At 43.3% G+C, this 15,526-nt stretch overlaps 1 protein-coding gene across 1 annotated transcript in view; it reads left to right on the top strand.

Annotated features, from left to right (window-relative positions):
• fgl1 (fibrinogen-like 1) overlaps positions 1 to 9,882 on the top strand; it is a 37,215-nt gene extending 27,333 nt beyond the window's left edge. The window contains exons 6-8 of the mRNA XM_078548465.1: positions 1,375 to 1,463; positions 7,358 to 7,545; positions 9,546 to 9,882. Coding sequence (XP_078404591.1) covers positions 1,375 to 1,463; positions 7,358 to 7,545; positions 9,546 to 9,708 — 440 coding nt within the window. The 3' untranslated portion in view covers positions 9,709 to 9,882. The remainder of the gene's footprint in view (positions 1 to 1,374; positions 1,464 to 7,357; positions 7,546 to 9,545) is intronic.
• Positions 9,883 to 15,526: the final 5,644 nt, after the last annotated feature.

The following is a 15,526-nucleotide window of genomic DNA, read 5'->3' as shown; positions in this document are numbered from 1 at the left end:
CCAGCCTCCGCATTCAAAGTATCATCCTCCACCATTTCCACCAACTCCAGCATGATGCCACCACCAAACACATCTTCCCTTCACCCCCCTTGGCGGCATTCCGCAGGAATCGTTCCCTCCGGGACACCCTGGTCCACTCCTCCATCACCCCCTACACCTCAACCCCCTCCCACGGCACCTTCCCATGCAACCACAGAAGGTGCAACACCTGCCCCTTCACTTCCCCTCTCCTCACCATCCAACAGCCCAAACACTCCGTTCACGTGAAGCAGCATTTCACTTGCACTTACCTCAATTTAGTCTACTGCATTCGTTGCTCCCAATGCGGTTTCCTCTACATTGGAGAGACCAAACGCAGACTGGGTGACCACTTTGCAGAACACCTTTGGTCTGTCCGCAAGCATTACCCAGACCTCCCTGTCGCCTGCCATTTCAACACTCCATCCTGCTCTCATGCCCACATGTCCGTCCTTGGCCTGCTGCATTGTTCCAGTGAAGCTCAACGCAAACTGGAGGAACAGCACCTCATCTTCCGACTAGGCATTTTACAGGCTTCCGGACTGAATATTGAGTTCAACAATTTTAGATCATGAACTCTCTCCTCCATCCCCACCCCCTTTCCGATCCCCCCCTTTTTTTTTCCCCAACAATTTATATGGATTTTTCTTTTCCCAGCTATTTCCATTATTTTTAAATGTATTTCCATCCATTGTTTTATCTCTACGTTTTGGCCTTTTTCGATTCCTTCACCCCACCCCACCCCACCCCCACTAGGGCTATCTGTACCTTGCTTGTCCTGCTTTCTACCCTTAATTAGCACATTCCTTAGATAATATCACCACCTTCAACACCTCTTTGTCCTTTTGTCTGTGACATCTTTTGGTTATCTCCACCTATCACTGGCTCTACTTGTCCCACCCCCCCTTAAACCAGTTTATATTTCACCTCTCTTCTATTTTTACTTAGTTCTGTTGAAGGGTCATTCGGACTCGAAACATTAACTATGTTCCTCTCCGCAGATGCTGCCAGACTTGCTGAGTTTTTCCAGGTATTTTTGTTTTTGTTTTGGATTTCCAGCATCCACAGTTTTTTGCTTTTATATTAACCTGGGTGGCTCTGTTTTTTAGCCTCAAACTATTTTGACTGAAGCAAAGAAGAGAATTAATAGAGATTTAAAAAAGATTAAGGATTTTCCTGAAGTAAATCGAGGAAAACTACTCCTTCTGGCTGGAAAAAAATGAGTGATGATAAATTAATTTATAGTTATCACTGAAAAAAAAGTTAGGAAACATTTTTTGTATTGGTGCTTGGAATGGTTGAAACAGATACACAAGAATAGACAGAAAATTAAACTTTTCATTTTTTTTCTATCAGGAGACTATACTGTGAAATTTGATCTCTCTGACTGGGATGGTGGAAAACAATACGCCCAGTATAGAAGTTTCAGAGTTCAAAATGAGCAGGTGAGGATGAAGAAATGACTGGGATGAGCAAATTTATGGTGTGTTCTTTGCTTTGTTATAATCTGTAATGTTAGACCAGTTTATATGCTTTTAAATTGCAACTTGTTTCCCTGACAATCTTCTTACTGGAATAAAAACAGAAAATATTGGAAAAACTCAGCAGGTGTGACAGCATCTGTGGAGAGAGAAACAGAGTTAACGGACCCTTCTTCAAAGATTTTTTTCAGATTTCCAGCATCTGCAGTATTTTGCTTTAGTCTTTTTACAGGCTTTGAAAAAGAGCAAGTGCTGTTAAGTGATCTAAATACCAACCTTGTCAAAAATGTATCAAGTTTATCCATGGATTAGATGATTTTTAAAATTCTCTCTCAGAACATGGGCATTGCTGTCTCGGCCAGCATTTATTCCCCATCCTTAATTAACTTGAGAAAGTGGTGGTGAGCCATCTTCTTGAGCCACTGCAATCCATGTAGTGTAGATACATCCACAGTGCTGTTAGGGAGGGAGTTCCAGGACTCTGACCCAGCGACAGTGGAGGAACAGCAACATATTTCAAAGTCAGGATGGTATGTGACTTGAAGGGCAACTTGCAAGTGGTAGTGTTTCCATGCATCTGCTGCCCTTGCCCTAAGTGTTAGAGGTCATGGCCTTGGAAGATGCTGTCGAAGGAGCACTGGTGAGTTGCTGCAGTGCATCTTGTACATACTGTTGCCACTGTGTGTCAGTGGTGGAGGGAGCGGATGTTGAATGTGGTGGATGGGGTGTCAATCAAACAGGCTGCTTTGTCCTCAATGGTGTCTAGTTTCTTGAATGTTGTTGGAACTGCACTCATCCAGGCAAGTGAAGAATATTCCATCACACTCCTGCCTTGTAGCTGGTGGACAGGCTTTAGGGAATCATGAAGTGCGTTGCTGTCCACAGAATTCCCAGCCCCTGACCTGCTCTTGTATAGCCACAATATTTATATGGCTGGTCTAGTTCAGTTTCTGCTCAATGGTAAACCCCAGAAAGTGGAGGATTCAGCAACAGTAATGCCATTGAAAGTCATGGGGAGATGGTTGGATTCTCTCTTGAAGGAGATGATCATTGCCGAAATTAGAATCATATATCTCAAAACTGAAGAAGTTTTCTTTTACAGAATGGAAGGACATGGCATGATCTGGACATGTGGTTGCTAACCTGGGATTTTTAAAAACTGGTTGTAACATAAATTGGAGGCTCTTGCAGGATTTGAAACACAGACATTGGGTGATTGGACACGGAATAATAAGTGATAAGGGATAAAAGGACGAAGACCCGGTTTCTTACACATAATGGTGTGGGAAGTTGCTAAGACTTTTCTACAAATGGAAAGTGTAAACCTAACTGGTTTACAAAAAGTAACCAAGACTCAGCTAATGAAATTGGCAGATAAATTGGAATTAGGATTACCTGTAGGGGTGAGGAAAGCAAACATGTTTGAGATAATAGCGCAGCATTTGAAATTGGAAGGGATACCAAAGAGACCATGTTCCCCAGGGGGTGAGTCAATTGAATTGACTAAGGCTCAGTTGCAAATGAAAAAACTTGGAGGCAAAAGAAAAGGAAAGAGAGAGAGCATTTCGAAGGGAGCAAGCAGAAAGGCAGGATTGAGAAAGGGAGCGAGATAAGATAAGAGAACCTGACCTCCAGAGAGAGAGAAGTTAGCAAAGGAGGAAAGAGAAGGAATGAGAAAGGAAATACCAGCTTAAAAGGCTGGGCTTTAAAAAAAGAGGCCTCTGATGCTGAGGAAGGTTCTGATGATGGAAAAAAACCTCCAACCCAAAGCCTGGTGGGGAGGTTTAAATTTGTGCAAGCCCTTCCAAAGTTTGAGGAAAGGGATATACAGGCATTCTTTCCTTCATTTGAAAAGGTAGCTTAGCAAATGAAGTGGCCAAAGGAAATCTGGATATTGCACTTACAAAGCAGGTTGGTGGGCATGAAGTTTATGCTTCCCTTTACAAGAAGAGGTTTCTGTGGACTATGATGCAGTAAAAAGGCTATTCTTAGTGCGTATGAGTTGGCCCCTTAGGCATACAGGCAGAAATTTCGGAACATAAGGAAACAGCCTGGACAGACCTATATTGAATTTGAGAGAGTAAAGCAGAATAATTTTGACCATTGGATACGGGCATTAAAGATAGAGACAACATATGAAGATTTTAGGAAATAATTCTCCTGGAAGAATTTAAAAATTCACTTCCTCCAGAAGTTAGAACCCATGTTGTAGACCAGAGAATCACAACAGCAAGACAGGCTGCAGAGAAAAACAAGTAGCCAGAGAAGAGAAAGGACAGCTGGGAATTCCCCAGAAACTCCTCCTCGGGCCAGAAAGGAAGATGCTGAGGGTGGAAGTGATATTCGAAGGCCTAAGTATTACCATTGTAACAAAGTGGGACATGTTCGTGCCGAGTGCTGGAATTTCGTGGGAAATATGTGGGACTTTTTAGGGTACGTAAGGGTGATTCAGGAAAAGGGTAACTGACTGAAAGTACAACATCAAGTTGTAGCGTTAACTCCACCTGTGAACTGCGGCTGTGAAACAGAGTGTGAACACTGCTGAGAGTTCAGGTGAGATGAATGAGATACATGAGAGTTGTAAAGAATTTTTTGAGAGGAAAAGTAACTCCTTATGCCTCAGATGAGACATCTAAACCTATAATCATATTGAGATATGGGAGCCACCCAAACACATTTGCTGGGGAAAGGCATAACTTTTCCATCAGACAGCACATTAAAAGCCAAAGTTTTAGTCAATGGTATTAGTCACAGTCATAGAGTTATACAGCACAGAAACAGGCCCTTTGGCCCATCATGTCTATGCCGGCCATCAAGCGCTTATCTATTCTAATTCCATTTTCCAGCACTTGGCCCGTAGCCCTATATGCTATGGTGTTTCAAGTGCTCATCTAAATACTTCTTAAATGTTGAGGGTTCCTGCCTCTACTACTCCCTCAGGCAGCATGTTCCAGATTCCAACCACCCTCTGGGCTAAAAAAAATTTCCTCAAATCCCCTCTAAACCTCCTTCCCCTTACCTTAAATCTATGCCCCCTGGTTATTAACACCTCCACTAAGGAGTATATACGCATACCTTTGTACTGGGTGCACTTGGAGTGTGACCTATTGTCTGGGATAGTGACAATGGGGGTTGTTCAGAAGTCATCCGTAAATGGAATTGATTTACTCCTGGGAAATGATTTAGCTGGAGCAAAGGTGGTTGCTTCTCCTATAAATACAGAAAGCCCAAATGCGGTTAAAGAGATGGAGCAGTTACAAGAAAAGGTTCCAGCAATTTTTCCTTTGTGTGTGATGACCCAAGCAATGGTTAAGCAAAGTTTATAATCAAAGGTCAAAGTGATACCACAGGCAGATACTTGGCTGGCTGAAACTTTCTTTAAAGACTTAGATACTCTGAAAGAGATGTTTAACAAATCTTCTCTAGTTGAGGCTCAACAAGAGTTAAGTAAGATAGAACAATCAGCCCAAACTGAAGTTGAAGCTAAGGCAGTTCCAAGATGCTATTATATTAAAAGTGAAATTCTAATGAGTAAGTGGAGACCTCCTCACAGACCTGCAGATGAGTGGATACTTGTTCATCAGGTAGTGGTGCTGCCCAAATATCGTAAAGAGATACAGACAGCACATGAAATTCCTATGGCAGGACATGCAGGGATACAGAAAACTCAAGCATGGATAAACCAGCAGTTTTACTGGCCAGGTCTTCATAAGGACATGGTGTGGTTTTAGAAAAGGTGCCATAGGTGCCAGGTGGTAGGAAAACTACAACCTACAATCAAACCGGCACTCTTAATTCCCATGCCAGTTTTTGAGGAACCATTCAGCAGGGTGTTAGTGGACTGTGTGTGACCGTTACCAAAAATGAAAGCAGGACACCAGTATATTCTTACTACTATGGATATGGTAACTTGATTTCCAGAGGCCATCCCTTTAAGGAAAATTACAGCTAAAGTAATGGTAGAGAAATTAAACCCAATTTTGTACTCGATATACATTACCAGTAGAGATCCAGTTGGATCAAGGTTCCAATTTTATGTCTAAAATTTTTCAGAACAGAATGAATAGTTTGGGTATAAAACAGTTAAAGTCCACAGCATATCATGCACAGACATAGGGACCTCTAGGGAGGTACCATCAAACCCTCAAAACAATGATTAAAGTGTATTGTCATGAATATATCCATAATTGGGACAAAGGACTGGATTGTCTTTTATTTGCTACCCGAAATTCACCAAATGAATCTACTGGTTTTAGCCCTTTTGAATTAATTTACAGTCCTCTGAAGTTAATCAAAGAACAGTTTTTAGGAGAGAAGGACAAATCCTCAATGTTAGATTATGTGTCCGTGTTCCAGGAACAGCTCACGGGAGCCTGCAAAGTGGCTCAAGAGCATCTCAAAATTTCTCAAACAAAGATGAAAGAATGGGCAATTAAGCAAGCTGTAACCTGAACATTACAACCAGGGGATGAAGTGTTAGTGTTATTGCTATTGCAGGGGGAACCTCTGAAAGCATGGTTCAGTGGTCCATACAAGGTAATTAAGAGCATTAGTAAATTATTTGATAAATACCCCAGACCGTAGGAAAAAGAATTGGCTGTGTCATATCAATATATTAAAACGGTACCATCATAGGGAGGAAGATAGGAAAGAGTAAAGCCGAGACCAATGGTGAGAACTTCCAGACATCCAATGGACCAGCGGCCAGTCTTCACACGACGGAACTCCAGGTTGACAGCGTAGAGACCCTCCGGACTTTATCCTTTATTTTATAATGCCCGTCCTCCAAAGCCCATCTCTGCAGGCAGACGCTATGTGTTTGTCCGTGTGTATGCTGTGGGAATCCTTTAGGAAGAGATAGATAGTTATACTTCCTGATTACAATTGTATGTTAACCAGTACTTGCAACTTGTTAAAAGAAGTTTTGTTTTATAATAAATTGATCATTGAGTTTTTTGAAAGAAGCTTGGTCAGTGTCTCTTTTCTTCAGGGTACAAGAGGTAAAGGTATACAATTGGCCATTTCGGTGAGAAAATTAAACATTTAAATTAATGGTACGATGTGCGGAGTAGTGAGGCTTGATAATTCGTGCATTCCTCCCATCCCAGTCGTAACAACTGGCACTTGTGTGGTGCGAATTCAAGTGTATTACCCAAGCTAATGGACCACTTAATATAATGGTTAAAGACAATGGGACAACAACAACTTGCATTCATATAATGCCATCAAAATTGAAGAACGCTCTTCTCATCTAATTGCCCTCCCTCCAGACCATTAGGCACCCTCCCAGCTTGATCGCAGCCCTTCTCAATCATCTTTATTACTTACCTGAGGGACACAGTGATTGGATCTTTAATTCCTCTTCATCAGTAAGCTGCCGGGGGTCACCTCGGTATCTGCAATTCACAAATGTAGTTTAAAAGAGGCCCCAGATTGGTGAGCCTTGGGCCTACTCTTTCAGGTGCAGAGAGCAATCTATGCATCCCATTCTTGATGGCCTGTGAACCCCATTATTTCTTGGTCAGGAGATCAGGTTGAGAACCTGCAGTTACATCTGTCACGACAGAAGCCTGCAGCCACTGTGTACCAAAGGTGCCCTTGTTGAATTGCCTACCTTGTTTTTAATCCTTGTTCTGAGAAGCAGCATATCTGACAATCTAGGTCACACCAAGAAGTTAGCATGCTGGATCTGTTACATGGGTCAACAGTGACACAGCACAATGCAGTGGTTTCATCTGGCAGTGGGTTGAGCTGAGGTTCAACCAGCTTTGGTAGCATTCTTGTTGATGAACATTGCTTTGGAGGAGCACATTGATGAAAACAAACCAATCTGAGCTTTGTTTATTTTTATTCCACAGAATTTATACCAGTTAAGCTTTGGTGAGTATTCAGGAACTGCAGGAGACTCACTGAGTGGTACTTATCATCCAGAGGTTGCATGGTGGGCCAATCACAATGGTATGAGGTTCAGCACAAAGGACAGGGACAATGACCGTTATGAGGGCAACTGCGCAAAAGAAGATAATGGTGGATGGTGGTTTAACAGGTTTGTTAAAGATTAATTAATTATTTTTCTTGCTGAAGTATATAGTTCATATGTTACTGGCATTAATGCCAGTCCAGAATTCTCTAGGTTTTATAGTTGCTACTTTTTAAAAACGGGATGATTTCCATCCATTACACAACAAGTTCCAATGTCCATGCCATGTTAAAAACTAATTTTGCAAGAGAGAAATACTGGAGCAACTTTAACCCAGACTTTCATTTGAAACTGGGGAGTTGAATATCTGCATGTAAGCTGAAGATTCATTGCTCCAGTTTGCTCTCTTACAACTAAACTGCGTGAAAATAAATGTAATTTTTCCCAGGAAATGTTGCCTGAGATATTCCATCAGGTGAAGGTGTCTAAAGAATTAAATGCACTGACATGATTTAAGCTGCTGTACATTTTCCAAATTGTCATTCAGCAACCACTAAAATATTACCCATGAATGTTATTTCTCATCTTGAAGGGGGGGAAAGTTAACAAGGGTCATAGAAGCAGTTAAAAAGGGCAAATTATCTGTTCCATAATATTTATTGCTGATTGAAATATGGCCAAAACTCAAATTGACTCTGTTGCAATTGCAAATTTAATTATTTTTCAATGATAAAACCATCATAATATTAATCCTCCTTTTAATTGTACAGGGCTGTGTACTGTATCTACCTTTAAAGCAAAAGAAATATTTAAAATTTTAAAAATTTCCAATGCTCATTAGCAAAAATTTTGCCTTCTAAATGTTCATTTCAGTTGCAATCTATGAAAATATCACTGGTAGGGCAGAAATAATGTTCAGTGAGTATTTGGCAGATATGGTAACATAGTGGTTAAGGTACCGAACTAGCAACCCAGAGGTAGTGGGGTAAAAATTAGACTGGGACCAATTTCTGGTCCAGAATTAGCATTGCACAGGCAGCGAGGTCCCCAACCAGAAGGCTTGAGGCTGGCTCCAAAATGGATCTTGGACCCCATTTCAATAACTTGAATGAGCTACCGGCATTTGTTGTGCCTCCAGAAGTAGCTCATCTATTTCCAAAAACAAATTCAGGCCTTTTGCTTTGTTGACAGTGATTCTCAGGTAAGTGTCAGAAGATTGGGGTGAGATGGGTTTGGAGGAGTGGAAAACTGGAGGAGGTCTAATCACAACTGGCCACAGCTATCAGAAATGCTTAGGAGCCAGTGTTTGCCACATCTGAAGAATAAATATTTACATTTTTTTTAAGCAGTTCTTTATCAACAGGATAATGACATTGAATTTTTTTAAGACCCAGAGGTAAGTTGATCGCGAGTGCAGGGAAGAGGGCTGGAAATTAACTGGGCTCAGATACATCAGGTCTTTGCTAAGGCCACAATTTTCCCTTTGTTTGCTTCAAACGTGGCTAAGGTATGGGGAATTTCCTAAGCCCTGGGTTCCATATCACCGAGAGCACCCCCATATGCTGGGATGAACTTATTTACAGTTGTTCTCAATGGTGAATGTGGAGCCCAGCTCCTAAAACTTCTGTTTTGGTAACCCAGTGGCCATGTAATATCACTGCTCATCACCAAAAATTATCTTGTGCCCTCACGTCAAAGCCTTTCTTCCATCTGCTTAACCACTACCCCATACTGCAACCAACCAGTATTCATAAATTCAACTGCCACAAGAATGAAAGATTTAAAGAGACAAAAGAATAAGGCAAAGAATAACAACATGGATCTACAAAAGATCACAAGGAGAGAAACGGGTGACATCACAGAAGCAGGAAACAAAGGAAGACATAATGGAAACTAGTGTTAATTCTTATGCTATTATTGCATACAGTAATTTCTGTGCTATTAGTTTTTAAGGCTACATAGATAGACTACTCTTATGTTATTTTGAAATACAAAAACTGAACTAGCTTTAAGCCAGCAAAATAAAATGTTTGATTTGCAATCTTGTATTGTATTTACAGATTAATAAGTTAACTGCATGAAAGTCATTTTTAAAAATATACCTGTTTGTTAAACGATTTTTGTAGATGTCACTCTGTCAACCTGAATGGGCGTTATTACAACAGAGGACCTTTTACTTCAAAGACAGATGATGGAATTGTTTGGTATACCTGGCATGGATGGTGGTATTCCCTAAAATCCACAGTCATGAAGATTAGACCTTCTGAATTTGTACCAAGCACAGAATGAGTGTTCCAATCCTTCATAAAATTAGCTTAAATGTGTATTATTGTACTACAATAAGCAGCAGTATCCCATTGTACAGAATTGTAATCCCTCACTGTACTGCACAATTGTTCCTCTGCCAAGTTTCTGGAATGAATAATGATAATAAATAATGCATTCTTTTGCTCTTTTCCATTAGGAACTCGATACAATGTTTGGATTATATTACAAAGTGCAAATGGCTCACTACTCAATAATATGATTGATTTTGGGGGCTTCAATACATGTTAAATGAAATGCAAATTCTATATTATCACAATTTATCTGAAATTCGTTTTCTTAAATATATTTGAAGACAAAACAAACGGTGCCATTTCGTTATTTCAACTGGGCATGAATTTTGTCCTCAGCATTTAGGTTCAACAATTGTTATTATGGCATGAAGTTTGAGGAAACATTAGCACATTATGCTCCTATGCACTGTTATGTTAAATGCAAATTTCTTCAATCTTTTTAAGAGTGTGAATCTTATATCCATCAAAGCCACTCAAGGCTCATTTGTGTAGTTGGACTGATCAAACACATGAAAGTTTTCTGCCTCTAACCACATCTCAAAAAACAAGTGAGGTACTGGTGAGCTGAAGAGAGCATCATCAGCAGAATTTTACATGCCCCGGCTGACAGGTTTGTAGGCGAGGGGGCTCATAAAATTCCCAGGTGGCCTTCCCACTGCCTACCTGCATGCTCCAACCTGTCTGCAATTTTACCTGGAGGGGGGTGGGGGGGGAGGGGGGGTGACACCTAGGGCAGCCCACCCACTCTTTCCCCAATTGAGGTCTTTAAGTGGCTAATTAATAGCCATTTAAGGGCCACTTTCAGTCCAGCCGCAATTATGAGGGGGAGGTACCTCCCTCATAGGCCCCCATTCCCAATTGTGGGCCCTTCCACCCCCTACCCCCCCCCCCCCCCCACCCACAAGCTCTGGCCTTTCCAAACCAACACCCCCTCCCACACGTGCACCTCAGGATCCATCCCTCCAGTCCCCAACGCTAGATGCCCACCACACTTTGTCCTGTGGGACTCTGTGTGGTCCCAGCCATGGCCACCATTTCAGTGAGGGACAACGGTCCCACTTCCAGCCCATGGAGTATTAAATGGCTGCGGGGCTGCTGACATCAGCAGGGTTGCATTCTGCCCACCTCACCATTTTACTGCAGTGCTTTCCTCACCTCCGAGGAAAACGTTTTGTGATCCTTGACTTCCCCGACTCCCAGGTCCACTCAGAACAACTTTGGACAAGATTTCCTCACGAGTATACATGGCATCTATAACATAGAAACCAGCCATTTGGCCTAACTGTCCAATGGAGGGTTATACCCCAGACATGCCTTCTCCCACTCTAATTATCCCTTTGCACCCTCTGCCATTATAATGGGAGAGAAGTTGCCGTAGCAGCAGGTGGAGGCCAGGACAATGAGGCAGCATGACTGAAGGCAGGATCTCATTGGATATGACTCTCCACAATGCATGCAAGGCACACAGGTCCTCCAAGAATTTCTGCCAATGCCCTGTATAACTGAAGCATAACATCCTTGTTTTTATGTTCATAACGGATATCATTCCATTAGCCTTCTTAATTACTTGCTGTATCTACATACTAACTTTTTATGCCTTGGAAATCTGCAGCAGGTTTCCGTTTAATACACGGCTTTTTTTTTTCTTCCTGCCAAAGTGAACAACTTCAGTTACAATCAGCAATCAGGAAAGTAAATAGCATGTTGGCCTTTATTGCAAGGGGATTGAGTACAAGAATAAATAAGTCTTGCTAGAATTGTATGGGGCTTTGGTGAGACCAGGTGTCGCAGTCCAGGACCTCTTCCCTGTGCTTTGTGCAACCTTCCCAGCATATTGATGGTGCGCCTTCACAGTCACTGGACACATCAGTCATACCTGCACCTTGATGGAGCTTATCATTGCTGCCAGAATGTCCTGGGCCAGTAGCACAGAGTTCCATCATTCTATGTGCTCTCAGCACCTTTGAGGTGCGGCTGGCCCCCATCTCATCAGCATCTGTGTCCAGTGACAATGTGGTCCTGAAGGGTTCAGCTCATGAAGGATGCCATAGGATCAGAAGAAGTTAAAGTTTCCCTGCTGCATCTCCATAATATGACCCTGTTCACAGAGCGCAAGTGAGGAACCATCAGCCAGACAGGAGTCAGACATACACATAAGCTATGTGAGGATCTATGGAGTGTCCCCACTGCATGTCATCATCATCCTCCTGGAATGTAGGAACTATGGGCATCCGCTGTGTCTCCATGACTGGAGCCTTATCACAGAGGGTATGTGCCTGCCATCAGCCGACAGAAGTCAAGCGATCACAGATACAATGTGAGGATCTATGGTGTCTCCTCGCTGCTTGTCATCATCATCCTCCAAGAACCTAGAAGCTATGAGGGCCTCCCACGTGCACCTGCCTTGTCTGGCCAGTGCAAATGGCCTCATCACCATCATCCTCGCTTTCGAGAACCTCCCTACCCTCATCAGAGGAGATGAGCAGCTCCTCCATCATCTCCTCAGCCAGACCTGTTGCAGCACCAGGTTGTGAAGGGTGTAGCAGGCGACAATGATGCATGACACCCTCTGAACTGTATTACAGGGCTCCACCAGATTGGTACAGGCACCGGAATCTCATTTTCAGCATTTTGATGATTTACTCCACCAAAGTGCAAGTTACAGCATAAGCCTCATTGTACCGTCCCTCTGCTGCAGTCTGAGGCTGCTGCACGGGTGTCATCAGCCACATCCTCTGTGGGTAGCCTTTGTCCCTGAGGAGCCAACCCTGCAGTCTCTGTGGACCCTGGAAGACATCAGGTATTTGAGATCTACTGAGAATGTAGGAGTCGTGGACAATGCCTGGAAACTGTGCACAGACCTGTAGGATAAAATTTTGGTGGCACACCAGCTGAGTATTTGGCGAGAAGCTCTTGCTGGTTGATGTAGTTGACTGCTTGTTGTCACAGAGATCTGAACGCCACATGAGTGCAGTTGACGACACTCTGCACCTGTGGAAAATCTGAGATCTGGGAAAATCCAGGCTTTCTCAATCCCAAGCGAAATGCACAAAGTTGTGAGCCTTCGCGAAGATGGAGTCCTTGACCTCATGAATGTATTTGTGGGTGGAGGCTTGCGATATCCCACAGAGGTCAACTGTGGAGCCCTGAAAGGAATCACTGGCATAAAAATTAAACGCCATGGTCACTTTCACAGTCACTGGCCTCCATGTCCCCATGACACCAAATCCTGCAGCAGGTGGCAGATGTGACCAACCAGTTCCCTGGACATGTGCAGTCTTCGGTGTTGCTAGTTTTCAGTCATCTACAGGAATCACAATCACTGTCTGTAAACCCTGGGTCTAGCTAGGTGCTGACCAGCGATGGCTCGCTGTGGTTCTTCGACGTGCACGGGAGCTCCAGCTGCCCCTTCTTCCTGAGGGTGCTGCTCCTCCCTCTGCCCAGCCAAGCACCTCCGTCGCTCTCTTCATCTTTGTCTCCACTTCCTGTAAACCATAAGGCATACAACTAGGTCACCACGCTCCATGCTCCTGATGTACTCCTGCAGGATGAAAGAGAGAGACATGTGGGTTAGCTTGGGTGTACTAAGAACCTGTCCTGGTTAAGTCTGAAGGCCACTTAACACATGGAGAGTGCTGGCTACCGCTTGGATGGCCAGAGTTTAGTGCTCTGTATGACTGCCTGGAACCCCACCCACCTCCACCGCACTCCACCTGACCAATTTGCAGCAGCTTCGCCCACTGGACTGCATGCTGTGCTCTCAGCTCAGGCATTTTCCTAACCCGCATTACAAGACTGCACTGTTAGCTTGTACCATGGGCGAGATAGGTCCGAACCTGAATGATGACATTGTAAGGGGCTGTGAGCACCTCCACCAGTGACTGCTCCATGGGCAGCTTTTGCAATGAGATTGTATAACTTGCCCAGTCGCCCAATTGTTCTGCAATCCACTAAAATGCTCATTAGTTTATAGTCTGTGCCCAAGGGGTGAAAACCTCTGGAGCATTTGGTGGTACTTTCATGCCTCTGCGTTGCTTGAGTGGGCAGAAAAGCTAGAGACCCGACTCCAAGCATGTCAGTGCGGCTGCATCTGAACTGTCTCATCTACAGAAGAATGGTCACTTTATACAAGGTTTCCCTAATGTTTGGCCACTTCCCTCCCCCCTCTCCAACCTCATGTGCTTGTGCACCACCATCAGACCAGGCTGCCTCGACCCCCAAGACACAGACACAGGGCAGCCCTTGCCCCCCCCACCACTGCACCTCACAGTGTGATATTTTGCCCCCTTGCTAACTTGTACCAACCGCAGTTCAGCCCTTGTCCTGGCACTGTCAGCCAGCCAGGAAAAAGCAACTTGCCTGTGCCCTCGCCTGAATGCGCAGTGCCTCAACCTTGAAATCGAATGGGTGACCCTCCTGAGTGCTGTGCAACGTTATTGTGCACTCACCTCTGAGTTCCTCTCAAAGTGCAGCTCGCCAGGTGCACGCCTTATAAATGGTGTTGTGAAACATGTCGGCCCCATATGATCTAGCGTGGGGAGATGATTTCAGCAAGCAGGGCTTATAATAGTATGCAGACATGTTAAAATGACATTCCCGACATCCAGCAGCAAGAAATGTAGCCTACCATTGATGGCTGGAGCGGATGATCACAAATTAGTTTCATGGCATCATAAAACCAATTTTGGGCCTTCCAGCTCATGTCCACCAAGGTGCTTGACGCCAATGGGCACAGAAAATTCCGCCCAATGTCTCAATCTCTATCCTATAAAACCCCTTAAGAATCTTGTCGATTTCAATGAGATCACCTCTTATTCTTCTAAATTCCAGAGAATATCGGCCCATTTTACTCTGTCTCCATCATAGGACCACCCTCTTATCCCAGGGACCAATCTAGAATTTTTGTTGTACTGCCTTCAATGCAAATATATCCTTCCTTAAATATAGAGAGCAACATTACATATAGTATTCCAGGTGTGGTCTCACCAAAGCCCCATACAATTCTAGCAAGACTTATTTATTCTTGTACTCAATCCCCTTGCAATAAAGGCCAACATGCTATTTACTTTCCTAATTGCTGATTGTAACTGAAGTTGTTCACTTTGGCAGGAAGAATTAAAAAAAGCCGTGTATTACTTAAACGGAGAACTGCTGCAGATTTCCAAGGTGCAGAGAGATCTAGGTGTTCTAGTGCATGAGGCACAAAAAGTTAGTATGTAGATACAGCAAGTAATTAAGAAGGCTAATGGAATGATATCCGTTATGAACATAAAAACAAGGATGTTGTTTACACAGCGTATGCAGTTTTGGTCTCATTTCAGGAAGGATGTAAATGCATTGGAGCGATTTACTAGATTGATACCTGGAATAAGCAGCTTGTCTTATGAGGAAGTGTTTGACAGACTGGGCTGGAGTTTAGGAGAGTGAAGGGTGACTTGATTGAAGTATAAAAGAAACTGAACTGTATTGATAAGGTGGACATGGAAAGGATGTTTCCTCTTGTGGGTGAGTCCAGAACAAGGGGCCACTGTTTTAAAATTAAGGGTTACCCTTTTAGGACAGATGAGGAGAAATTTTCTCAGGATTGTGCCACTCCAGAACACTTTGCCTCAGAAGGCGGTGGAGGTAGGGTCATTTAATACCTTTAAGGCAGAGGTAGATAGATTCTTGTTAGGCAAGGGAATCAAAGGTTATTAGGGTAGATGGGAATGTGGAATTTGAAACTCTGGCTGCTTTTACTAGGTGCAATTAGGTAATTTTCTATCATA

The sequence above is a fragment of the Cetorhinus maximus genome, chromosome 1 (genome assembly GCF_964194155.1).
Source record: "Cetorhinus maximus chromosome 1, sCetMax3.hap1.1, whole genome shotgun sequence".
Lineage (NCBI taxonomy): Eukaryota > Metazoa > Chordata > Chondrichthyes > Lamniformes > Cetorhinidae > Cetorhinus > Cetorhinus maximus.
This window is presented reverse-complemented; position numbering and strand designations above follow the sequence as displayed.